Source organism: Thalassophryne amazonica, chromosome 10 (assembly GCF_902500255.1).
Source record: "Thalassophryne amazonica chromosome 10, fThaAma1.1, whole genome shotgun sequence".
NCBI classification, from domain to species: domain Eukaryota; kingdom Metazoa; phylum Chordata; class Actinopteri; order Batrachoidiformes; family Batrachoididae; genus Thalassophryne; species Thalassophryne amazonica.
The window spans coordinates 13,460,464-13,486,796 of NC_047112.1; the positions used below are offsets into that span (position 1 = coordinate 13,460,464).

The 26,333-nt window shown below is 41.4% G+C and overlaps 1 protein-coding gene across 1 annotated transcript; it reads right to left on the bottom strand.

Moving 5' to 3' along the window:
- Window positions 1-6,007: 6,007 nt before the first annotated feature.
- On the bottom strand, window positions 6,008-26,119 carry uchl5 (ubiquitin carboxyl-terminal hydrolase L5). Its single transcript, XM_034179441.1, is given in 13 exon segments — window positions 6,008-6,303; window positions 7,703-7,801; window positions 8,030-8,143; window positions 9,794-9,896; window positions 10,978-11,041; window positions 11,220-11,252; window positions 11,255-11,314; window positions 11,317-11,348; window positions 20,951-21,012; window positions 21,454-21,579; window positions 21,892-21,997; window positions 22,076-22,139; window positions 25,916-26,119. Coding segments are annotated over 13 exon segments (984 nt in total). The 5' UTR covers window positions 25,992-26,119; the 3' UTR covers window positions 6,008-6,258.
- Window positions 26,120-26,333: the final 214 nt, after the last annotated feature.

The window sequence follows — 26,333 nt, forward strand, 5'->3', positions numbered from 1 at the left end:
GATCTTGGATAAGCGGATGAAGATGTGTGTAAGTAAGTGATTGGGTGGTAAAAGCGACGGCTCTCTGCTTTGCATTCAGTGCGTAACTCCAGTGTAGGAAGCTTTGTGAATAGCGGTGGCATCTGGAACCACTCTAGGCACAAATTAATACAGTATTCTGTTGCTAAACTGATGATTGATGCAATAAATAGATATAAATATGTGACATGATTTGTTTAATCCTTCAGCAATGTCCTGGATGATGGGAAAAGACCACACGTTGCACTCAGCTTGGTCTTCAAAGCACAAAGTGGCTGTTTGGAAAAGAGCATGCACCATTGTTATGGATACATGCCGTCACACTTCGGTACTCGACTGCACCATGACATACATGAAAATGCCTTGGAAGCCACAGTGAATGTTTAATAATAACGCTGTTTAAAATGTGTTTGAAAGCTTGCTGGATTGTATTTAAATAAATTTACACTGGAAATAGATGAAGTTGAATATGCAAAATAAGCAACTTTCATACCAGGACATGCTGGAGGAATTACCATATATTTCCTAGATGGCTTGGGATTGCCTCGGGATCCTCCGGGAAGCGTTAGAGGACTTGGCCGAGTGTAGGGAAGTGTGGGATGAGCTGCTTAACCTACTGCCACCACAACCTGAACCCGGATAAGTGGCGGAAAAGGAATGCTGAGAAGGGTTATGGCCCAAAGTGGAAGAGAAATGATTTAATTTAGAAAAACATTCATTCATTCATCTTCTACCACTTAATCCAGTTATGGGTCGCGGGGGGCTGGAGCCTATCCCAGCAGTCATAGGGCGTGAGGCAGGGTACACCCAGGACAGGACGGCAGTCTGTCATGAGTGACAACAGAATATGTCTTCTGTCTGCTCTGTGATAGAAGCTGCTCAAAGCCGTGAACTCATACTCACTGTTGACACTGGCCAGACACCCGGACATTAATCCTGACAGGTTGACAGCTCGCTGCTCTTTAGTGACGGAAGCTCTGCAGGACTGAACACTCTGTGAGCCTGGAGGTCAGAGGGGCAGACGCTGACTCAAAACATGCTGTTTTTCAGACCAGACCACCTTGAAAGTCATTTGTACTGAAGTCCAAATTTGGTGATGTGCTTATCTCATTTTTGGACCTCGTGTTATGAATTACTACACAATGTTCATTTTTATCCCCACAATACACATGGACATCAGACGTCAATCATCAATTCACATCAAATTGCAAATAGAACTATTCTGTTAAACGTGCACCAATAACAGTAGAGTTCAGGTATTACATGTCTGCTCTGGAACTCAGGCAGGTTCAGGCATATTGTGCACAGTGCATCCACAAAGTATTCACGACACTTCACTTTTTCAATTTTTTTTTTTTTTTTTGTGGCCTTATTCCAAAATGGAAGACTTGAGGCTATAATTGACGCCAAAGGTGCATCAACAAAGTATTGAGCAAAGGGTGTGAATACTTATGTACATGTGATTTCTTACTTTGTTTTTTTCCCTTTTTAATAAATGTGCAAAAAAATCATGTAGTCATTATGGGGTGTTGTGAGTAGAATCTTAAGGGGTAAATGAATTTACTCCATTTTAGAATAAGGCTGTAACATAATGTGGGGAAAAAAAGTGAAACACTGACTACTTTTTAGATGCAGGTGGAGTTAACCTGAACACCTGACATCCTGCAACAATGTGAAAGACATAAGCAGTAACAAGAACATTTGGCTAATATATCATCAAAGCTGACAAATTCCACAAAACATTTCAGGAGGTTATCTAAAGATCTTCGTAATGTTACAAAGCAGGTTCAAAGAGGTCATATTGTTGGAACAACATGATATATCTTTGTGGCTTACGTTGGGATTTGAACACCGGACCTCTGTCATGAGATCATCCATCAAAGGGGATTCCCCTCTCACCAAGCTGCTGGGACACATTTCCTCCTCCTAACCACGTTGACATCATCCTGAGGTCATAAGCACCTTTAAACAATAACTTTCTCCTGAGATTATTTGGTCGACTCCTGCCAACACCACCAATTTGTAACCAGGTGATATAACTTTGAAGCTTCTGGTGGGGTTCGAACACCAGGCTTCTCACTCACAATACCATTACTCAACCAGGTTGCCCAAATGGGAATCTCTTCTAGCCAAGTGAATAGTAACTTGTTGCTACACTATGCAAAGTTACATTATTTCAACTTTATAAGCCAACAGCACATGGGCAACCCAACACAAAATAAGGCTGATCCAATAGGAATGCTGGTCCCAAATGTGCTGTTCGGTACAAGTCTTCCCAAACCAAATGTACGTATGTGCCTACAGTTGTCGTGTGGTGTTAGTGACGCTCCGGTTTATTAACTAGGAAAGAGAAGATGACCATCTATACTTTTATGAAGTTCTTGCGGGTTGGAATGTCCTCCTTTTGCAAGTCAGCCATCATTTGGTTTATTTGTAGTGTCTATAGTTGGGACGTCTAGAAATCCTTCATTGAGCCAACAGTGTTTTTATCGCCTTCATGATTGCAGTGTAACCCAATGTGAATGGCAAAAGCTGCTTAGGTCAGGTCTAGGGGTATTTGCTAGTGCCTGTGCTGTGCTGCATCCACAGCATATGGCAACCACCCAAGCAGACAATGAGTTCAGCCCCATTTCAAAAGTGATCTTTCTACAACAAATTGCACTTGTGCGAACACGTGATTTATTTATTTTTAAAATAAATTTGCAATAATTACAAAAAAAATTATGTTGTCATTATGTGGTGTTGTGAGTACTCTGATGAAAAATATAATTTACTCCATTTTGAAAAAAGCCAAGCATTGTGAATACTTTCCAGATGCATTGTATGAGTTTTTCCTCTTCAAAAAGGTATTTTTCAACAGGTGCAACTTAGACTCCAGAGGATACGGTAGCTTCCTTTTTATGATGGCTGCAGCTTTACAAAAAAGTAGTGGAGTTGTTCGCTGGAGGGAAATATGGGACAAAATGCACAGTAAACAGAATGGGACTGTGTGGGAAATGTGAAACACAATCCCCCAAACAAAAGATAAGGATTTAATTTTGGTATCATGTAACATTGACACTGACATTCTACAGTATTTTAACAGACCTTGTTTCTGGGCCAATCCAGCAGCTTTATTTTCATTCTCTGAAAACAAGTTTCCTTGGATGTGTGTTTGGGGTCACTCGTCTTGCAGAAATATCCACCTTCATCATCCCGGTACATTTATATCAAGAATGGCTCGGTATATTTTTCCTTTCATCCTTCCTTCAATTATATGTTTGCAAGTGCCATGTGCTGAAAAACAGCCCCACACCATGATGTTCCCACCTCCAAATTTTACTGTTTGTGTTTTTTGGGGTGATGTGCAGTGCCTCCAACAACACTGTGTATTATGGCATCCAAAGAGCTGTTTTGGGCTCATCTGACCAGACCATTCTTCCAGAAATTTCACAGGCTTGTCTAAATGTTATGCAGCAAACTTTAAACGAGCTTCAACATGCTCTTTCTTCCGTAATGCAGTCTTGTGCGGTGAGCACGCATACAAGCCATGCTGAATGCATTACTTAAGAGTTTTTTTTTTTTAAACAATTGTACATGTCAATTCCAGGTCTTTCTGAAGCTCTCCACAAGTAGCCCTTGGCTCTTGGACAGCTCTTCTGATTATTATTTTCACTGCTTTGTCAATCTTGCAGGGAGAACCTGGTCATGGACGTTTTTTTAATCAGCCTTCAGTTGAGACTGAACCAGCTGATATTAATTTGCACTGACAAGGGGCTGGATTGCTTTCTAAATACTGATAGATTTCAGCTGGTGGCATTCTATGCATTTTTGCACCTCCCTTTCTTTTGGTGTTTAATACTTTTGCCTGTGCCATTTGACATTTCATATGAATAGCAACTTCCGAAATATATTTACTGAGAAAAATGGTGACGTGTTCAATACTTATTTTACCTGCTGTAGTGTGTCACAATCATCTCCATATCTCCAGAGAGTCACCTCAACTTAAAGTTTCATTTACTCAACACAGCAGGTCAATACTGATAGATGTTCTGAAAGGCAGTAATGTGTACCAGTGAGCATGATGCAGCTTGTCGCTGTCTGGATCACACAGGCAGCACATGCTTCTGCAGGTGACACGCCAAAAGTAAATGTTTCTTATTTTAGCCCTGGCCGGGATCCTCTCCAGCCTGCTGAGAGCCTACATGTGATTTTGTTGCTGCACGTTTAACACACCAGCATGGCCTCTGGCTACTGCATTTACTTTCTTCGTTATTTCTGCTGTGTATCGTGCACACCTCATGTTGTGACCTCAACAACATAGTCGAGACGGACCGGAGTCAGCGTGTGAGGCTGGGGAAAAATGTCTCGAACACTCGGGCTCTCAGCACAGGATCTCCACAGGGCTGTGTCCTTTCCCCTCTGCTCTTCTCCCTCTACACTAACTGCTGCACCTCCAGCCACGACTCTGTAAAGCTCAAGTTTGTGGATGACACCACCCTCATCAGATTCATTTCGGATGGGGATGAGTCTGCCTACAGGAGGGAGGTGGACCGGCTGGTGACCTGGTGCAGCAGCAACAACTTGGAGCTCAATGCCCAGAAAACAGTGGAGATGATCGTGGACTTCAGGAAAGCCACAGCCCCCCGCCCTCCCTCGCCCTCACCAACAGCCCCATCAACCACTGTGGTCTGTCACCGCTTCCTCTGCACCACCATCACCCAGGACCTCAAGTGGGAGTCAACCATCAGCTCCCTCATCAAGAAGGCCCAGCAGAGGATGTACTTCCTGCGGCAGCTGAAGAAGGCCAAGCTGCCTGTCCAGCTGATGGTGCAGTTCTACACCGCCATCGAGTCCATCCTCTGTTCCTCCATCACGGTGTGGTACGCCGGGGCCACAGCCAGGGACACAGACAGGCTGCAGCGCATTGTGGCCTCTGCTGAGAAGTTGATCGGCTGTAGCCTTCCATCTCTCCACAACCTGCACGTCTCCAGGACTCTGGGCCGAGCAGGTCGGATCACAGCTGACCCTTCTCACCCTGCACACGGTCTATTCAAACCACTCCCCTCGGGCAGGAGGCTACGGTCCATCCGGACCAGAACCTCCCGCCATAAGAACAGTTTCTTCCCCTCTGCCGTTAGACTCATGAACTCCTCATAACTCAGTCACCTTAAACTTAACTCTGTCACGTTATCATTTTATCACGGGTCAGACAATGTACTTTGGTTTTTAATTGCACTCCTCCCACTGCACTGTTTTTTCTGTTTCTGTTTTTTTGGTGCACACAGCCTTTCATCTTTTATCTTATATTTTATCTTATTTTGACACATATTTATCTCTTCTTAATGTTGCACCATTGTACCGAAGCAAATTCCTAGTCTGTGAATCCTGTTCACTGGCAATAAACTTCTTCTGATTCTGAGAAGCGATGCACAAAGACAATGAAAAACGCTGTATTGGTGAATAGCCTGCAGAACAGGAACGCTGTCAGTATGAGTGCTGTCATTTCCTTAGCCACATCGCGCAGTGACATCAGAACAATGAAGCAGACAGTGTTCTCTCTCTCAGGGCTGGTAGTAAAACCGGAACGTTTTCATTTGTTGTCACAAAGCGTCTTGGCAACAGACGAGCAGGATCTGACCCAAGCAGTACTTGAAGTATTTATGTTAACACTGGAGTCAAAAATAGAAAAAAGTCAGCTGACTGCAGACGTCAGACGACGTAGGCTTTCAAACGCACAGCACACGCATGTGTCTCTTACGTACTGCCATCTTGGATCGTACCAAACCCAAGTTGATTAAGGACAGATTAGTCACTGCACAACCCCGTGTTGAAGGCATAAACACACAGCGACAGGAAGCAAGAGGATTTCTGAGAATACACACAAATTGAAGTCACGTGCTGGAAATATTTCCACAGGCTGAACTTTGAGGGACAGGTCATTCTTATCCCTCACCAGAGGGTGGTGCCAAACGTAAGCATTTTTAAAAAATGAGCATGTGAAACAACATTCACAAATATGTAGACATTTTATTATGAAAATAAGACAATACATATGCTGTGCACACTTTCTTCTATCATGCAGTGCAGCTGAGGGACACATATGGCCAGTATTTTGCAGACAGACTCTGGTGCCTTTCTTAGATCTTGATGGTTGTAGGATGCCACAGTGAAGAAATGACCTGGTCAGTAACGTGAATATAAGAGACGGTGTGGCGTGTGTGGTTCACTGATGAATGAGTGGTTGCAGCTTTTCTGTTTTCATTTGGCCTCTTGGGCTTTTTTGGCGTTCTGTTTCTCCTTTGCCTGCCAAAGTAAAAATACTTCCATTACCAACCAGCATTTACACAGAAATAAGCAAAAATACACCTTTTTTTTTTTTTACATAAATGGAGCAGGTAGGCAGTTTTTATTTCATTCTACAGTCTGTTAAAAAGTTCAAATACAAAAAGTCATGCTGGTGAGATGTTTGCTCCCTAGTGGACAGCATTTAAAGAACTACATCAGCACTCATAGTGCAGTATAGTGGAAATATTGCTCTTGTGCTCTGTTCAAACATTTAATTCTCCTGAATTGTTGGTGGTGATAAACCTACTACCTGAGCCAAGGTTATAAAGTAGATTTGTGGGATAACTAAAGAAACAGCAGGTCAGATCTTTTAGCATGTGCTGGTGCAATATGCCACCACATCACAGACCCTCAGTTGGCAGTCATTTAAATGGTACCCAAGGATACTCCACAGAGACCTTGTACCACAGACATCCAGTAGCCACTAGTTGGCATCCAAGTCTGATAATCATGCATTACAAGAAGCACCAGCCATCCAAAGACTTTGGCCTTCATTCTCTTGCAAAGGAACTGCATCATCAAACACCTTTGTCTACCGCCCTTGTGACACCATAAGCTCTTCTCAGGTGACTGTCAACATCAAAGGTCAAGCTCCCAGAGAGATGAAGGTCACTGACAAGTTCAACACTTTCACAGCATGGGGATACACACACTTCTGATGGCTGTGTCCAAGAAATCATTGAAACCCTGTAACTCAGACAAACCCCAACATCAACTGCTCTCATTTGATGCTTTAAACATGTTTTGAAACACAAAAAGATATTTTCTGGTGCTGAGCTCTGCAAAGTATTCTACAGCAGCTGAAACGCCATCCCAGAGCCAATTCTGTGAAACGCCAACCTCCAGCCATTCTACGAAACACCAACATGGAATTATCGGGTGTCTGGAGGACCACCTACAGTCCTAGATACAGTCTGTTGTCTTGCCTAAGACTCTCCAAACAGGATAGAACAAAATTTGTTGAAAAGGTTAACTGAAAGTCTACTTTACAATGATTACAAGGCTTGGCAGTGGTCAGAAAACGTTCTGCCGTAGCTCTGTGGCTGCAAACATCATCAATAACTCATCTAATTGGATGATGAATTGAATATTTTGTAACAAACCTGACAGGTCTATCAAACTTTGGATGGAGTGTGTGCTTCTGCATAACAACAAAATACTGGAGGTACATACAAAAAGAGACAGGCCACAATATTTATTCCTTAAGGCTAAAAATCATTAATCATTAAACACAGAAAGATGAAAATATAACCATTATGGTGAAGGTTATAAAGTGCATGTTTGGTGAGAAGAGAGAGCAATTTTTTCTAATTTAAACACTCATTCCTGAAAAGGATTTTGTTCTTTTTTTAATCACCTTCTCCACTAAAGGTATTAACTGTTGGTATTCTGCCAGCGTCTTAAGCAGCTCCATGATGAATGGAAGGTAGTTGTGCTTTCTTCGAATGTTTTCAATCTGCGAACACACAAATCCAATAAATGAAACGCTGATGCTGAGAGAATACAGACAGCACTCTGCTGACTGTGGGGTTCACACAGTGCATTAGAATCTGTATGAAACATAACGGTGAACGTGCAGCGCCGCCATTAACGTTCCTGGAGTTATTCAGAGATGTACCCACCATGTCGTCGCTCGTACTCCTCTGTGCCAACTCAAATCGTGTGACTGACGAGACAATCTCACCTTATATCGCTTAAGTTTCTGATTTTCCTCTTCAATGAGCAGCTGGTATTTGGCGATCTCCGACTGAATGGAGCTTAAAAATGTGCTGCTCTGGTCCGTGTCCATCGGTTCATCCTGAACACAGAAGAAAAGGAAAATAATCCAACAGAAGATTAACGTCTGATGTTTTCCAATGGACATCAGCAGAGAAAACACCAGAGTGAACAGGGAGTTGATTTCATGCATACTGTAAAAAGGGAAAATGTTCCACACATGCAAAAACGTCTGTTTCAGCATCTACAGTATTTTCCGGACTGTAAATCACATTTATTTTTGAAATGTGGCGCTTCATGCAACAAGAAGGAAAATTCATTCAATCTGTACATCATTTCCATTGCATTAAGAAGCAGAAGCCAACGGACTAATTAATTTTTACTGTACAAGGCACAGAGCTCAAGAGAAAGCTGCTTCTTCTCTTCTGTTAAATGTAATTAAATATTTGAATTGTCTTTCAAAAAACGTAATAGCCTTATGTTAGCCTAGCTGGCCTGCCATCGCTTTTCTTGTTGTCTCATACAGTTGAGACAATTGTTAGGTTTTTTTTGTAAGGTATGACTTTTTTTTCTTTTGGAAAAAATTCAAGAGAATGGGTGAGTTTGAGAGAAAATTCTTTCGCCTTCTTTTTTGTTCAGGGTCATCACAGCAGATCCGATACAGACCTACAAGCTGATTAAGAATGTTTTCTGCTGGATACCCTTCCTGGCGCAACTCCACATTACATGGAGAATGGGCACAGGTGGTTTTGAACTGGAAACATTCTGTTCTGCTCCCAGACATGGTCTAATAAATGAGGCCCTCGGGCTATTAAATACTACCATTTAAATAAATAATTTACTAACTTCTAAAGGCGATTGAAGTTGCAGAGAAAATAAAGCAAAATACAATTTCAAATATGCAGCATTGACTGTTGAAAACACATTTCTCCACCATATCTTTATGATCAGTGCTTAAAAAAGTAAAAATAAAAATATGCATTTAGCTTTTGTTTACTTAATATGTGATGCATTTCCAACGGCTGCAGAAAAGCAACTTTGCTATAAGGGGCATTAATTTAAAATGAACAGCTGGAGCTGAGAGTTTACTGTGTAAACTCAAGCCACTAATGTATATACTAAATTAATTGAGGCCAATTTTAGGACTGGTAATACCTTTTACAAAGTCACGTTTAAGGTAGTTTCCTAAATAAACCAATTATTTATGTCTCAAGCCACAAAAGTGGACTTTTGGACCTGATGCCAAATTCTGCCAATTTCCAGGGATTCTTAATATTTGGTAATCAATTCCCAACCCATCAAATTAAGCAGGTTTTGTTCAGAAGCTCGAGCCTGTTTTTTTTTCTTTTCATTTAAATTAAATGTTTAAACCTAATTCACATGAAATTGTGTTTGCTGACCTCTAGTGGTCATAGTTGTGATGGTGCAGCAGTACTGCAGAAAGATTCCAGGCCTTTTGAGCTTATCCAAAATATTCGGACACTTTTCCAGGCGTGGATTTGACTGCTTTGTCCTACTATTTGAGCTGATCGGTGTCACTTTGCATGTTATTATCGCTCTGCGTTGAGTTTAATCAGAATGATACCGACCACATCTGATACGACGCCTTTGAGATAAACTTCCACTGAAACTATGGTGGCAACCGACTGCGTGCAGTCTCCGAGGGAGAAAGCGTAAGAATCCATCAACTTTTAACATCTGCAATATTTCCAGCTCTTGTGCTGGCACTCACCTCAGTAAGCTGAGTCTGGAGCGCTGTGATTTTCCTCTCATATATCATCTTTCTGTCTGACACAATGGCCATTAGGTTGAATCGGATCTCCCCTTCACTGTACCTGAAGACAAAAACAGAATGACTGACTGAGACAAAAAAATCCAGATGGACTCTTGCTGGTAGAAAAAGACTGCGTCAGTACATATGAGGTCATGAAAAGTGTCTGCTCCTCCTAAAAACACATAACCGTGCAGTGATTTACCTCAAATCTTGTTTGCTGTCTAGATATAAGTGTATTGTGCTGAATATACCTGAACATACAGAAAATAACTGAGTACAGTTGAATGTTCGTGATTCAAAGCTGAGAATGAGATCTGACTAAATTCGAGAACGAACACAAGACAATGCTAACTTGTGGCCACAGAGTTGGATACAGCGAAGCTAAGAGTGCGCACTCCCTATACTGCTAACGTAACACGGCAATACCAAAGAGGGCAAAAAGGATGTGGTGAAGTACCTGGATGTGCAATACAGCATGCGTGTTCTGTCACTATAATGGGCTGGCCTACACGGATCGCAAATACCGTACCTACCTGTTTTTGGTCCACTTTTTAATACTATTAAAGTAAAAAGAGTTAAATTTCTTACCTTCTTTCAGAAATAGCGGGGCTTTGGGATCATAACGCTGACGTGGAAACACAGTCGTGACTCGATCATCGCTAAACACAGCACGGTGCATCATGCAATGTAAATAAATTCTCATGATGTCGTTGTCCCAAGATCCTAAGGACATGAAATTTCCAGCTTGGCACAAAATAATGCTCACTGCACACTCTGGAGTTGACCGTGGGGTTCAAGAGAGTGAATGCATGCATTTTAGTAAAATCCACACAGAGTATAACACAGTTGGTTGCAATATCCATCATGGAGCAAATGTAAATCCCTGATTTCCGGTGGTTCCAACAGTCGATGCAGGCACATGAATACAGCATTTTGGGTTATATTTTCCATCTGAAAGCACAAAAGCACGATTATACCGTGTCACTTGTAGCATTGAACTGTGCGCATTTGCCGTCTTTGGTAATGGCAGCACATGCTCCTTGACATCAAATGGCCAGGCGTGACTCCGCCCTCTGGCTTCGCTATATCCATGTCTCCTGCTTGTGGCCTAAAACGAATATAAAATATGCAGAGATATTCACTTTTGGATTCTTTTCTCAATCACTGGACGAACGGCGCTGATCCAGTCATCCTGGTTACATGCACCTAGTGGGAACACAAGCAGGCATAAACAGCTGCAGGTTGGCACATTCACAGTAATTGAAAGAACAGACAGTCTGATCTCAAACAAGCCGATATCAGATTTAATTAACTCGAGTACAGCACTGCAATAAACTGCTGATGTTGGAGCGGGAAACAAGACAGACAATATTTTTCACCTTACCCAAGTCAATTGGTCCCTCTCGGAGTCCATCAGCTCGTACAGCCTGCCGTTTACAGGAACGTAGCTCACAAAATGAAAGGCGTCCTCCTCTTTGCTGATGATTTTGCATCAAATTCAAACATTTGTGGCCTGCAAATAAAACAAACACAACCAATCCAAGTAAAGACATTTGTATGTCACACGAACAAACTCTTTTCCACAGAAGCAACAAAATGTCTTTAATATTCCAAAGCGTTGCAACTACGTGATTGACTTAATTTTGATTTTTTTTTTTTTTTTTTTTTTTTATAATTTACTAGCAGGGTACGTGGGCAATGCCCAGTATGAGATCTCAAATATGTGTGACTGCCTACTTCACCTCTTGACAATATGAGATTAAAAGTAACTTTGATCCCTCTCTCTGCACTTAGATCTTGAGTGGTCAAGATTTGTTCATTTGAAGAGGAACTATGCAACATTTTTACCTTAAGTTTACAATTTGGGAGTAATTGTAATTGCTAAATACCCCCATCACCACCACCACAAGCAGAAAACCAGCCTTGCAACTTTAGGAACACTGACCCAGTGTCCTTTTGAATGAGAGACTCGGATCACACGAGAAACACAAACTGCTTTATGGCTCTCCCACATATACACGCTAGCAACTGTACAAGCTAGCAGCTGTAAGAACAAGCCAAAGAAAACCATTGTCAGTAGAAGCGTGGAAGAGAAAATGCACGTGTGACTGAGCAAGAGGTCACACGTGGGTCAACCTTGGATAAAGAAGTGTGGCAAACGGATGCAGACCTGGTGTTCTTGCTGTTGCACTTGTAAGTATACTGACCTAAACTCTCCGTTCTCTGTTTTTCTGTGTATTGTCAGTTTCTTGACACGGTTTCACAGACTGTGTTCAATGGCTCCACTGAAAATATTTCTGGCCCTCTATATTTGATCCCACTTGGTCTTTTAAAGAGTCTCTTACCATTGTTTTGCGGATGACATCTAGCTATATATTTCATTCACTCCTCAAACGGTTTCTAGAGTTTCTGCTCTTCAAAGGTGTGTTGAGGTTATTGGTGGCTGGATGGTGGCCAACTACTTGTCCCTGAACACAGCAAAAAACTGAGGTCCTTGAATGTGCTTCTGACGAGTTCGTTCCCACTGTGGGTGGGAACCTTGGTTCTCTGGCCCCTTTTGTTAGCTTAGCAGTCAGGAATTTAGGTGTTACGTTCAATCAGTCTCTCAATTTTGATGTGTATGCTACCCGCCTGGCACAATCTTATTTTTTCATTTGCGTAATATTGCTTGTTTGCACAGAATTGCGTCTAGGCCCGAGATGGAGATGATCATTCATGCATTTGTCTTATCACATCTGGATTATTGTAACTGGCTGTTTTTTTTTTTGTTTGTTTGTTTTTTTTAGCCTGAGCAAGTCCTCTCTGGACCACTTACAAATGGTCCAGAAGGCAGGTGCAAGGCTTCTTATGGGGTTATCAAAGAGGTGGCACGTAACGTTGATTCTTTCCACTATGCACTGTCTCCCCATCCATTTAGGCTTCAATTTAAAATTTTGGTCCTGACTTTTAAAGCGCTGCATAGTCAAATGCCACCTTATATCGCTGAGCTACTACATCCGAATGTAACAAGCAGGCCACTGAGGTCTTTGGATCTGGGCCTGTTGGTTGTTCCTAGGACAAGAGTGAAGACCAGGGAAGACTGTGCTTTTGAGGTGATGGCTCCTAAAATGTGGAATGCTTTGCCTTTGGGCCTATGCTTGGACTCTAATCAAAGTAAAGCTCAAGACCAGTGGTGGGCACAGATAACCAAAAAATTAACTTTGATAACAGATAATCAGTTAACTGAAAAGTTATCTTTGATAAAGATAAACTGATGAACCACCCAAAAATGTATCAGAAGTTACAGATAACCGATAAATTCCAGTATTGTCTCTGATACATCTACAACTGCTAACAAGCTGAATTTGAGTTTTAACACCACGGTCGCTTTTGGAAGCATAAAAAGCGACATAAGACCCAAATAACGAGTCAGCACTTCTATGTTTGAACATGCTACCACCTTTTGGAAGCTACACGGCTACAGCAGCCACAAAGACTAGCTCTCTACCAATCACGATGCTCCGGTCAGGTGGAGGTCTTGAAAAATAAAAGCATCCTGACTTACGGTTGTGTGTGAATACTGATAGAATAACTCCATTAATGTCAATTCTGTCATCTGTACAAAGTTAAAATATAACATATCTTTTAATGTTGAATAATGCACTAATTCTGAGGTTTTGTAACAAAAACAGACAGATCGCAAAGGATTCTGGGTAAATGTAAATGGTAAATGGACTGCATTTATATAGCGCTTTTCCATCTGCATCAGACGTTCAAAGCGCTTTACAATTATGCCTCACCTTCACCCCGATGTCAGGGTGCTGCCATACAAGGCGCTCACTACACACCGGGAGCAATAGGGGATTAAAGGCCTTGCCCAAGGGCCCTTAATGATTTTCCAGTCAGGCGGGGATTTGAACCCATGATCTTATGGACTCAAGCCCAACACCTTAACCACTAAATGTGCCTCTGCTAAACACTAATTGGTTCAGTCATTCATTATGTAAACCAACACGTTAATGTGACGTGTGTCGTGTGTTGGTGTTTACAGATAAATGTGCTTTTGTAAAATATTCCATTTTTTATTTATAAAAACAGGCATTTTTACAGAGCCCTGGAAGTGTCACTGCAAAATGTTTTGCATGTGGAGAGAATGTGCGCTCTTATTAGTGCCGTGCGCACGTTTTATGATGTACTGTCTTGTCAATATTGTCGACACATAAATGTTGGCTTTACACTGTGCGAGTTTTGGCACTTTTTCAGATGATTTTTCATTTGTGTGAGAAATTTTTGGACCGAGTTTCAGGTTAATTGCGCATCCTGCATCGTGTAGTGTACAAGGAGTAACAAGCTGCGTTCAACATCTCACGAGCACCTCCTGATCGCCGATCGTATGGTCGAATGAAAATCAAACCTGTTTGATATTATTCTGGTCTGGCTGCTGAAGAGCTACAAGCATCCAACCTCTCACACTGTGCCTGTGCAAACACCGTAGAGCTGTCTTGTAATGTTTTTTGCTGTTGCTGTTTTGTTTTTAAACTTAATTTGAAAAAAAAAAAAAAAAAAAAAAGACCATTTGCAAAGCGAAAAAGTTGATTTGATCTTGCTTGCCTCTACTGGTGGTTGGCTCTCACTGCGGTATTGTATCATTTCCTGTTCTGGAGCACAGCGGTGTTTTTCTGTATCTGTTAGCTGTTTAATCTGCGCAGTTAGATTGGTCTAGTTATCTAGATTACGATTTGTTCCAGGTGTAATCTTTACGTGCCTTAACTAAAGCACTACTTCTGCGAATCACCCTCTAAATATTTACACTTATTCACTTTGCGTGTTTTTAGGAATCCGCTAGCTTAGCGTACGCTACTAGCTCTTAGCCGATTTAGCATGGCGGCTTCTCCTGTCTCTCCCACACTTTTCTGCTCTGGGTGTGAAATGTTTAGTTATTCCTCGGCCTCCTTTAGCAGTAATGGTACTTGTAATAAGTGTAGCTTATTCGTAGCTTTGGAGGCCAGGCTGGGCGAATTGGAGACTCGGCTGACTGGCAGGCTGACTGGGTGACTGTGAGGAGGAAGCGTAGCCCTAAACAGAAGCCCCGTGTACACCGCCAACCCGTTCACATCTCTAACCGTTTTTCCCACTCGACGACACACCCGCCGAGGATCAAACTCTGGTTATTGGCGACTCTGTTGAGAAATGTGAAGGTTAGCGGACACCAGCAACCATAATCAATTGTCTTCCGGGGGCCAGAGCAGGCGACATTGAAGGAAATTTGAAACTGCTGGCTAAGGCTAAGCGTAAATTTGGTAAGATTGTAATTCACGTCGGCAGTAATGGACACCCGGTTACGCAATCGGAGGTCACTAAACTTAACATTAAATCGTGTGTGTAACTTTGCAAAACAATGTCGGACTCCTGTAGTTTTCTCTGGACCCCCTCCCCAATCGACAGGGAGTGACATGTTTAGCCGCATGTTCTCCTTGAATTGCTGGCTGTCTGAGTGGTGTCCAAAAAATGAGGTGGGCTTCATAGATAATTGGCAAAGCTCTGGGGAAAACCTGGTTCTTGTTAGGAGAGACGGCATCCATCCCCACTTTGGATGGAGCAGCTTCATTTCTAGAAATCTGGCCAATTTTTCTTAAATCCTCCAAACCGTGACTATCAGGGTTGGGACAGGAAGCAGAGTTGTAGTCTTACCCACCTCTCTGCAGCTTCTCTCCCCCCTGCCATCCCCTCATTACCCCATCCCCGTAGAGACGGTGCCTGCTCCCAGACTACCAATAACCAGCAAAAACTCTATTTAAGCATAAAAATTCAAAAGAAAAAATAATATAGCACCTTCAACTGCACCACAGGACTAAAACAGTTAAATGTGGTCTATTAACATTAGGTCTCTCTCTTCTAAGTCCTGTTGGTAAATGATATAATAATTGATCAACATATTGATTTATTCTGCCTAACAGAAACCTGGTTACAGCAGGATGAATATGTTAGTTTAAATGAGTCAACACCCCGAGTCACACTAACTGTCAGAATGCTCGTAGCACGGGCCGGGGTGGAGGATTAGCAGCAATCTTCCATTACAGCTTATTAATTAATCCAAACCCAGACAGAGCTTTAATTCATTTGAAAGCTTGTCTCTAGTCTTGTCATCCAAATTGGAAGTCCCAAAAACCAGTTTTATTTGTTATTATCTATCGTCCACCCGGTCGTTACTGTGAGTTCTCTCGTGAATTTTCAGACCTTTTGTCTGACTTAGTGCTTAGCTCAGATAAGATAATTATAGTGGGCGATTTTAACATCCACACAGATGCTGAGAATGACAGCCTCAACACTGCATTTAATCTATTATTAGACTCTATTGGCTTTGCTCAAAAGTAAATGAGTCCACCCACCACTTTAATCATATCTTAGATCTTGTTCTGACTTATGGTATGGAAATAGAAGATCTTAACAGTATTCCCTGAAAACTCCCTTCTGTCTGATCATTTCTTAATAACATTTACATTTACTCTGATGGACTACCCAGCAGTGGGGAATAAGTTTCATTACACTAGAAGTCTTTCAGAAAGCGCTGTAACTAAGTTTAAGGATATGATTCCTTCTTATGTTCTCTAATGCCATATACCAACACAGTGCAGAGTAGCTACCTAAACTCTGTAAGGGAGATAGAGTATCTCGTCAATAGTTTTACATCCTCATTGAAGACAACTTTGGATGCTGTAGCTCCTCTGAAAAAGAGAGCTTTAAATCAGAAGTGTCTGACTCCGTGGTATAACTCACAAACTCGTAGCTTAAAGCAGATAACCCGTAAGTTGGAGAGGAAATGGCGTCTCACTAATTTAGAAGATCTTCACTTAGCCTGGAAAAAGAGTCTGTTGCTCTATAAAAAGCCCTCCGTAAAGCTAGGACATCTTTCTACTCATCACTAATTGAAGAAAATAAGACAACCCCAGGTTTCTTTTCAGCACTGTAGCCAGGCTGACAAAGAGTCAGAGCTCTATTGAGCTGAGTATTCCATTAACTTTAACTAGTAATGACTTCATGACCTTCTTTGCTAACAAAATTTTAACTATTAGAGATAAAATTACTCATAACCATCCCAAAGACGTATCGTTATCTTTGGCTGCTTTCAGTGAGCCGGTATTTGGTTAGACTCTTTCTCTCCGATTGTTCTGTCTGAGTTATTCTCATTAGTTACTTCATCCAAACCATCAACATGTTTATTAGACCCCATTCCTACCAGGCTGCTCAAGGAAGCCCTACCATTATTTAATGCTTCGATCTTAAATATGATCAATCTATCTTTGTTAGTTGGCTATGTACCACAGGCTTTTAAGGTGGCAGTAATTAAACCATTACTTAAAAAGCCATCACTTGACCCAGCTATCTTAGCTAATTATAGGCCAATCTCCAACCTTCCTTTCTCTCAAAAATTCTTGAAAGGGTAGTTGTAAAACAGCTAACTGATCATCTGCAGAGGAATGGTCTATTTGAAGAGTTTCAGTCAGGTTTTAGAATTCATCATAGTACAGAAACAGCATTAGTGAAGGTTACAAATGATCTTCTTATGGCCTCGGACAGTGGACTCATCTCGTGCTTGTTCTGTTAGACCTCAGTGCTGCTTTTGATACTGTTGACCATAAAATTTTATTACAGAGATTAGAGCATGCCATAGGTATTAAAGGCACTGCGCTGCGGTGGTTTTGAATCATATTTGTCTAATAGATTTACAATTTGTTCATGTAAATGGGGAATCTTCTTCACAGACTAAAGTTAATTATGGAGTTCCACAAGGTTCTGTGCTAGGACCAATTTATTCACTTTATACATGCTTCCCTTAGGCAGTATTATTAGACGGTATTGCTTAAATTTTCATTGTTACGCAGATGATACCCAGCTTATCTATCCATGAAGCCAGAGGACACACACCAATTAGCTAAACTGCAGGATTGTCTTACAGACATAAAGACATGGATGACCTCTAATTTCCTGCTTTTAAACTCAGATAAAACTGAAGTTATTGTACTTGGCCCCACAAATCTTAGAAACATGGTGTCTAACCAGATCCTTACTCTGGATGGCATTACCCTGACCTCTAGTAATACTGTGAGAAATCTTGGAGTCATTTTTGATCAGGATATGTCATTCAAAGCGCATATTAAACAAATATGTAGGACTGCCTTTTTGCATTTACGCAATATCTCTAAAATCAGAAAGGTCTTGTCTCAGAGTGATGCTGAAAAACTAATTCATGCATTTATTTCCTCTAGGCTGGACTATTGTAATTCATTATTATCAGGTTGTCCTAAATGTTCCCTAAAAAGCCTTCAGTTAATTCAAAATGCTGCAGCTAGAGTACTGACGGGGACTAGAAGGAGAGAGCATATCTCACCCATATTGGCCTCTCTTCATTGGCTTCCTGTTAATTCTAGATTAGAATTTAAAATTCTTCTTCTTACTTATAGGGTTTTGAATAATCAGGTCCCATCTTATCTTAGGGACCTCGTAGTACCATATCACCCCAATAGAGCGCTTCGCTCTCAGACTGCAGGCTTACTTGTAGTTCCTAGGGTTTGTAAGAGTAGAATGGGAGGCAGAGCCTTCAGCTTCAGGCTCCTCTCCTGTGGAACCAGCTCCCAATTCAGATCAGGGAGACAGACACCCTCTCTACTTTTAAGATTAGGCTTAAAACTTTCCTTTTTTGCTAAAGCTTATAGTTAGGGCTGGATCAGGTGACCCTGAACAATCCCTTAGTTATGTGCTATAGACGTAGACTGCTGGGGGGTTCCCATGATGCACTGTTTCTTTCTCTTTTTGCTCTGTATGCACCACTCTGCATTTAATCATTAGTGATCGATCTCTGCTCCCCTCCACAGCATGTCTTTTTCCTGGTTCTCTCCCTCAGCCCCAACCAGTCCCAGCAGAGGACTGCCCCTCCCTGAGCCTGGTTCTGCTGGAGGTTTCTTCCTGTTAAAAGGGAGTTTTTCCTTCCCACTGTAGCCAAGTGCTTGCTCACAGGGGGTCGTTTTGACCGTTGGGGTTTTACATAATTATTGTATGGCCTTGCCTTACAATATAAAGCGCCTTGGGGCAACTGTTTGTTGTGATTTGGCGCTATATAAAAAAAATTGATTGATTGATTGATTGATTTGACAGCCATCTGATATAACCGGGGTCAAAATAAATAGAACACTGCCATCTACTGGTGCCCAGACGCTTAGTACTTAGGGCGAATACTGCCGTGAACACTACTGGCCAGTAGATGGCAGTAGAGGCCTTGAAACTTGCCAAAACAAAATTCCAGATAATCCGTTTCTGCTACATTTAAGATGCGTGGAATTTAACAAACGCAAATACAATAAAGTCTATAAACTCAGAGAATATATTCACGAGAGTTTTAGGCACTAGAGTTTAATGCTGCTGTCCATGGAGCCTGAACAGAGTGTCCGAAATGCATTTGTCCTGTCGTGAACGTACTGAGATTACCCATAATGCACTGCTGGGCAAAGCATGTGCTCACAAAACCTTAAAAATTAGCACATTACTTTAAAACTAAAACATATATCTGATGTTTTCACTTTATAAAACTTCAGGCATGACAGTAATTTTAAATAACTTATCAAAAATTAGTTTGGTTAAAATTTGAACCATAAGTTAAAAATGTATGCCCCTGGATGACTTGGGTGATATTGCCAGCGTATCAGTATAGTGTTAAAGGAAATGATTTTTTTTTTTGGTCACCAGTTCTCCTTTGTCTGCAGAGGGTAGAGTGGTCAGAAGATAATTAGTCCAATAATGGTTTTTAAAGTTATCTAAAAAGATAATCCGATAATGAAAACATTATCTTCGATAATTATCTGTTATCAGATTATCGGAAGTGTGCCCACCACTGCTCAAGACGCATTTGTATAAGCAGGCTTTACTTAGTTCAATCTGTTTTACATTTCTCCTGTTTTTAAATTTCTTTGTTCTTATGTGAAGCACCTTGTGATTTTTTCTTGAGAGGTGCTATATAAATAAACTTTACTTACTTAATGACAGTTGTGTAACATGTGTACTACAGAGCTGTAGGGGAATTCCCTAGAGAAGAATGTGGCCAAAAAACAAAACAATGAAAAACTGACCAGACTTGTATACTGTCTCTTTAACAATGGAGCTCTTATTGAAATTCTGATGAACCTGCATTGATGATAAATGTCCACCAGTTGGAGACATTGCTCCATTTAAAACAAACAAAAGAAATGTATTTATGTGTTTGTTGTCGTGTGTGTGTGTGTGTGGCATTTTATATGTGAGAGAGGAGCTAATTGTTTGCTCGGTTTTTGAGCATTGCAGGCAGGCAGGCAGGAAGCATGTGTGGGTGTGTGCATTTGTGTGTCGGGGGAGTTGACAATGTATAAGATTAACACTGCTCTACTGAAAGATGTCAGATTATATTAACTTAATTTAGGGACAAAAAAAAAAAAACTACTCATGATAGTTGTTAATGTTAGCTCTACAATTTATAATCTATTTAGCCATATATTGGGAAAATGTGTGTATTTAACATGTAAATACACTCAGCAACTGATCTGAGTAGTGTGTGGAGTAACATTTTTAAACTTAAAACTTATTTCTACTTCCTGTGGAAATTATAGGTGGAATTACAGTTCCGTTCATTTGTAGCCCCATAAGCCCAGTTAGCATGGCAGAAAGGTCCAACTGATCCAATAAGAACCCAAGGACGACTAGCGATTTCACTAAAAATTGAAGGAGAGAATATGGAGGAATTCACGCCCCACCAGGTCAAAGAAAATAACACATTTGACACAGATTTTGGTTTGTTCTGCTGTAACAATAGCTTGTAAAGCAAGATGTAAATGTGTGCAATGCATAACAAAGAATTGATTTGTCATTCAATAAACAGCACAATCAATTCTAACACATGGAACCTCACAGTTTCTGAGTGAATGACTACAAAAAAAGTACTTGATGCAACAGCTCCATATTCTGGCTTTGCACTGTGTTAGCACACCAGTGCAGCAGCAAACACTGGCCTAATCACATTCCACAAAGTGGGCAAAGAGCAGCTAAAAGTGACATGAAGCCAGACACACAAAACCATTGCAGCGGGACGACTCCAGACGAACCACAGCTTACCTGGCAAAGCTGTTGTGAACTTGCCGGATCACTTCGGAGTTGCTAAGAGCCAAACCTTTCATCTGAGGAGAAGATGCAAGATTATAAAGTCGTATCACCCCAGGATTAAATATATCAAAGTGTTAGAGCCAAAGGACATCTCATAGTGTACACACATCATACACATGGTACAAACAGGCTAAGAATCTTTAATGACTTTGAAACAAGACTCAGTTGCTTGTGATGAAGATGACGAAAAACACCTCCAGCACCAGAATGGTGCAATGAAGTCCTGCGTCAAGCAGAAAACGAGAAATAACCTGAGGTCTGATTGGGATATTATTGCAGTCACAAGCCGATGTTTGTGTCACAGAAATAAAAAATGTTTTTATGGGATGAAAAATTAAACAAACCTAAACTGAGCAAATGGACTGACACATTAAAACTACAAATACACACAAAAGCAACAACATTAAATTGAAACCACTATTTACTGATTCAACAGTGAAACATTACGCACGTACAGCTGCATCAAAGCTCTGTGAAAACTCTCTGAACTCCGTCAACGTGTCTCCAAGCAACATGTCAGGGTGGGAACAGTTCAGCAGGACACTGACTATCGCCTGGGTGGCACAGGCATTGTTGATGACCTGAAACCATAAAAGAACTCCAGCATAACACTGCATGAAATTATATGGATAAAAATAAACTTCAAAGCTGGTTTGTTAAAGTTGTCAGTATTGTCGGAAATTCTACAAATAAAAAGGGCAACACCGGCCACAGGCTGCCTCAATGAGCCTGACCACAAACTTGGGCATGGTCTAAGGAAGGGTTAATCCAAAGCAGCAAGTTTAATCACAATCCATGAAGCCGTTGTAGCGTTATTGCATACACATTTCAGAGGCTTGGCCGAGTGATATACTTTTAACACCTTATGGAACTGACATTGCGACCGAATGTACCTGTTTTGCAAAGAAAATGTGGTCAAGCCGAGAATCCTGGACAATTGACCCTGCTGGCTCTTCACCTGGCTGCCACTTGAACAGGAAAATCAACCCATGAACTGGTCTGGAAAAGAACACATAAATTAAAGGCCTGTATTTAGACACGGTGTGCACAATAATAAAGTTGCACATGTAGACATACTTTAAGTTCTCAAAGTTCTCAGGCTCCATGCTCCAGATCTCTTCAACCTGGGCTCCTTTGCAGCCTGACAATGACAAGTAGAACATATCAGTTCAGACATCATCGCATATGATGCAGGATGATCTTCCACTTGTTAAAAGTCAGATAATCTCCATGGAAATACAGTTTGGGTCAAAAGTAACAATGTTTCTGGGTCATCGCTTTTACAGCTTGTTTAATTTTGTTAATACTCAGTTTCACTGACACGGTCAGTTCTTTTGGCGGCACTGCTGGAGTTTAGCATTAAAGTTATGACAAAAACCTCGAACAGTGGTTAACTGTCATTGACATGTTAGACCTGCTGTCACTAGTGGTCCAAACCAAAACGTGCCACCAGCTTTTTCCAACAACTATTTTGCTACCCGATCATAAATCCTGACCCAAACTCAAAACACAACAATGCCTTACACTACCTATAATCACATTTATGCATCTGATTTGAAAGCAGCATGCAAGACAAGAAAACAAAAATGTGTGGTTAGCACATACATACATCTGCAACTGCTTATCCAGTCTCACAGATCGAACGGTCCCCTCTAAAAATGGGTCTGCCCTGCCTCCACTGCACATGCGTCATTTCGGAGCGCAACAGCTTGTCTGACGCACTCTCTTCACCCAAATTGATCAAATGGATTAATGGGATTATTAACCATCAGATGACAAGGTAAAACCTCTTAAATCATTCTAGTTTTAAGCAGAAACGAGGCTGTTTTATGCAAAAACCAGGTGATAATCTGTGACGCTTTGTAAATGGCGGACACAGTGAATGCAGCAGCTAGCAGCTCATGTAGCTGCTGCACTCTGATTGCTTTCTCCGTCTTTAATGATGAAATAATGCTGAATTTATGTGGAAATGATTGTTGTACAAAAGCTTCAGATATCTGTTGCTGAAATAGATGATAGATGACAACTGGAGTGCAGTTTGAAGCAGAAACGAGGTGATAATTGGTGAACCGCGGCTGATGAAGCATGCGTAGTGAAGGCAGGGCTGACCGATTTTTTGGGAATACCGTTCCGTCTGCGACACCAGGATCAGGTCACGGGGGTGTCTAGTACAGCCATCATGTCACATCAACACAGATATAGTAAACAGCATATGAACTCCTGGTACTTGAACCATATAACCATACTATGACTGAGCTGTAGCTACCATGCACATTAACCCTTTAATGGTCAACTTAACCTGAAAGTATACTCAACTGTTTGGTAAAGCATATTGCTATCTACTATATTCTATTGAAAAATGTGTGGATATTAAAGGTTAATGCATAGCTGAGTTGCTTGCATGCATTATGTTACAATCTGAATGCAGTTAAAAATAAAAGATAATAAAAATGATCAACCCAACAACTCACAGACAATAAATTAGCCAGGGCAGTAATAAAATATAAGTCAACGTTCCCCACAGATTCTGACAAGATATTACGTGGTATCTTACAGGTGGTTCAACTGGGTGAGATGACTTCTGAATTATTTTGTGGCCAAACAGAGATGTTGAGCTCTGTATATGTCTGTGCTAGTCAATATTTTGTGATTAAATACATGAACTGACAAACTGGTGAACCTCTGTATTAAAGAGCCCAACATATTTGCAGATAATATGCAAATGACTGAATTCTCTCTCCTTGAAGAAGTCAAATTGGAATTATTTTCCATCATCCTAAATAAGCCCAGCAGGAGTGGTGACCAAACAGAAGGTCTCTGGTCCAAGGCCACCTCTGCCCATTCTAAGGAGGGCATCCGGTGTCAATCTTGTGTCACTGGATCTGCGGTGGTAACCCCGAGTGAAACAAAACATTTACTAGTCCTATATACGAGGTCTATTAGAAAAGAAACCGACCTTTTTATTTTTTAAAAAAACTATATGGATTTGAATCACGTGCGATTACGTCAGACAAGCTTGAACCCTCGTGCGCATGCGTGAATTTTTTCACGCCTGTCAGTTGCGTCATTCGCCTGTGGGCAAACTTTGAGTGAGCACTGGTCCACCCCCCCTCCTCGGAATTCCTTTGTCTGACTTCTTCCTGAGAGACTGGCGCTTTGCTTGATCAAAATTTTTTCTGAAACTAAGGCACATCCAAGTGGACACCATTCAAGAAATTCAGACGGTTTTCGGTGAAAATTTTAACGGCTGATGAGAGATTATGGAGTGTTACTGTCGCTTTAAGGACAGCCCACGGAGCCGGACGGCGCGCCGCGCCCCGAGCCGCTGTCGTCAGCCTGTTTCGAGCTGAAAACTTCCAAATTTAAGCCTCTGTTGACCCAGGACGTCGTGAGAGAACAGAGAAGTTTCAGAAGATGTCGGGATCAGCAGTTTATCCGGACATTCCACTGTTAAAGGAGATTTTGTAATGAAAGACGTGCGGACGGATTCGCGCGTCGGCACCCAGCCGCTCATGGCGCGGCGCCACAGAAAAACACCTCCGTATTGATAACCATTTGTAAGATTCAGGCGGTTTTCGATGGCTTTCAGTCGAGTGAGTATCCGAGAAATTGTTTAACAGCTGGGTATGTTCAAACTTGTCCTGTAATGCTTCCAATGGAGGTGTTTTGCTGTGGCGCCGCACGATGAGCGGCTGGGTGCCGACGCACGAATCCATCTGCACGTCTTTCATTACAAAATCTCCTTTAATGGTGGAATGTCCGGATAAACTGCTGATCCCGACCTCTTCTGAAACTTCTCTGTTCTCTCACGACGTCCTGGGTCAACAGAGGCTTAAATTTGGAAGTTTTCAGCTCGAAACAGGCTGACGACAGCGGCTCGGGGCACGGCGTGCCGTCCGGCGCCGTGGGCTGTCCTTAAAGCGACAGTAACACTCCTTAATCTCTCATCAGCCATTAAAATTTTCACCGAAAATCATCTGAATTTCTCGAATGGTGTCCACTTGGATGTGCCTTACAGTTTCTGAAAAAATTTTGATCAAGCAAAGCACCAGTCTCTCAGGAAGAAGTCAGACAAAGGAATTCCGATGAGGGGGTTGGACCAGTGCTCACTCAAAGCCTGCCCACAGGCGAATGATGCAACCGACAGGTGTGAAAAAACTCACGCATGCGCACGAGGGTTCAAGCTTGTCTGACGCAATCACACGTGATTCAAATCCATATAGTTTTTGAAAAAATAAAATGGTCGGTTTCTTTTCTAATAGACCTCGTATTCCCTGAGGCCCGTTGGTGCCTGTGCTCATCTACGGATTCCATAGTGTGAACTTAGGCGAATGAGAGTCTATAATTCCCTCTGGGTGGGACACCAATCCAATGGGGTTACTTCTCCAGAATAGTGCGGGATTGAAATCCATATCTACATATTGGCAGACCAGCTCCTTACGTAGATACCTGCTCAATGGAGGAAACACTTCTGTCACGTTTTTTTTTTCATTATGTTAAGTAATAATAAACATACTTGGGCCTTTGAAAAACATGTCTAGCCCACTCAATCTTCCCATTTTACTCTATGCAGGCACTAGACTCAGATCATACAAATTATGCTGAATGTACAGTACAAGATGAAATTTTGGACATTTCTACCGTGTGTATATTTGCACAATTACAGTTAATGAGATAGAGTCGTCGGTTTGCTGCAGTTTACCAGTTTATTTGCCAAATGTTTACTGAGTGCGACTCAAATGTTTATATTGTCAAAGGTACAGTCAGCTGTTTTTTTTTTTGTTTTTTTTTTTGGGGGGGGGGGGGTGTTAATATACCAGAATACAGCATTCAGGTGTAAATCAGAATAAATACTTTTTTCTTCCCCTTTCCTTGCGGACTAGCCAGTGTTAGCTGTGAGCTAAATGTGTGACTCACCAAAGCCTTTAATCAGCTCCGTAAACACGCCGGGGTCACTTTCCATCAGGCACCATTCTCCTGCACTTCCAGCCATTCTTACAAATGCTAAATTTACTGTTTGTGTGGATAGAAATGTCACCAAAAACGTATTCTAACAGCTACTAAAGCTAATTTTGCTGAAGCACTGCAGCGTACCCGCGGTGCACTCTGGGAAAATATGGGTGCGCACGTTTATGTCAGCGCGAGCTCCGTTAAAGAGACCCATAGAACCAATATCAAAATATATAATGGAATTTCACACTAAAACAGTGTGCCTTAATGTTTTAATATTTTTTACCATTTGAGATTCATGTTAAATTACATCATTCTATTTTGAATGTTAAAATCCTTACAAGAACCTTTAAAAAAGTGTAAAATAACGATCAAGACAATTTAT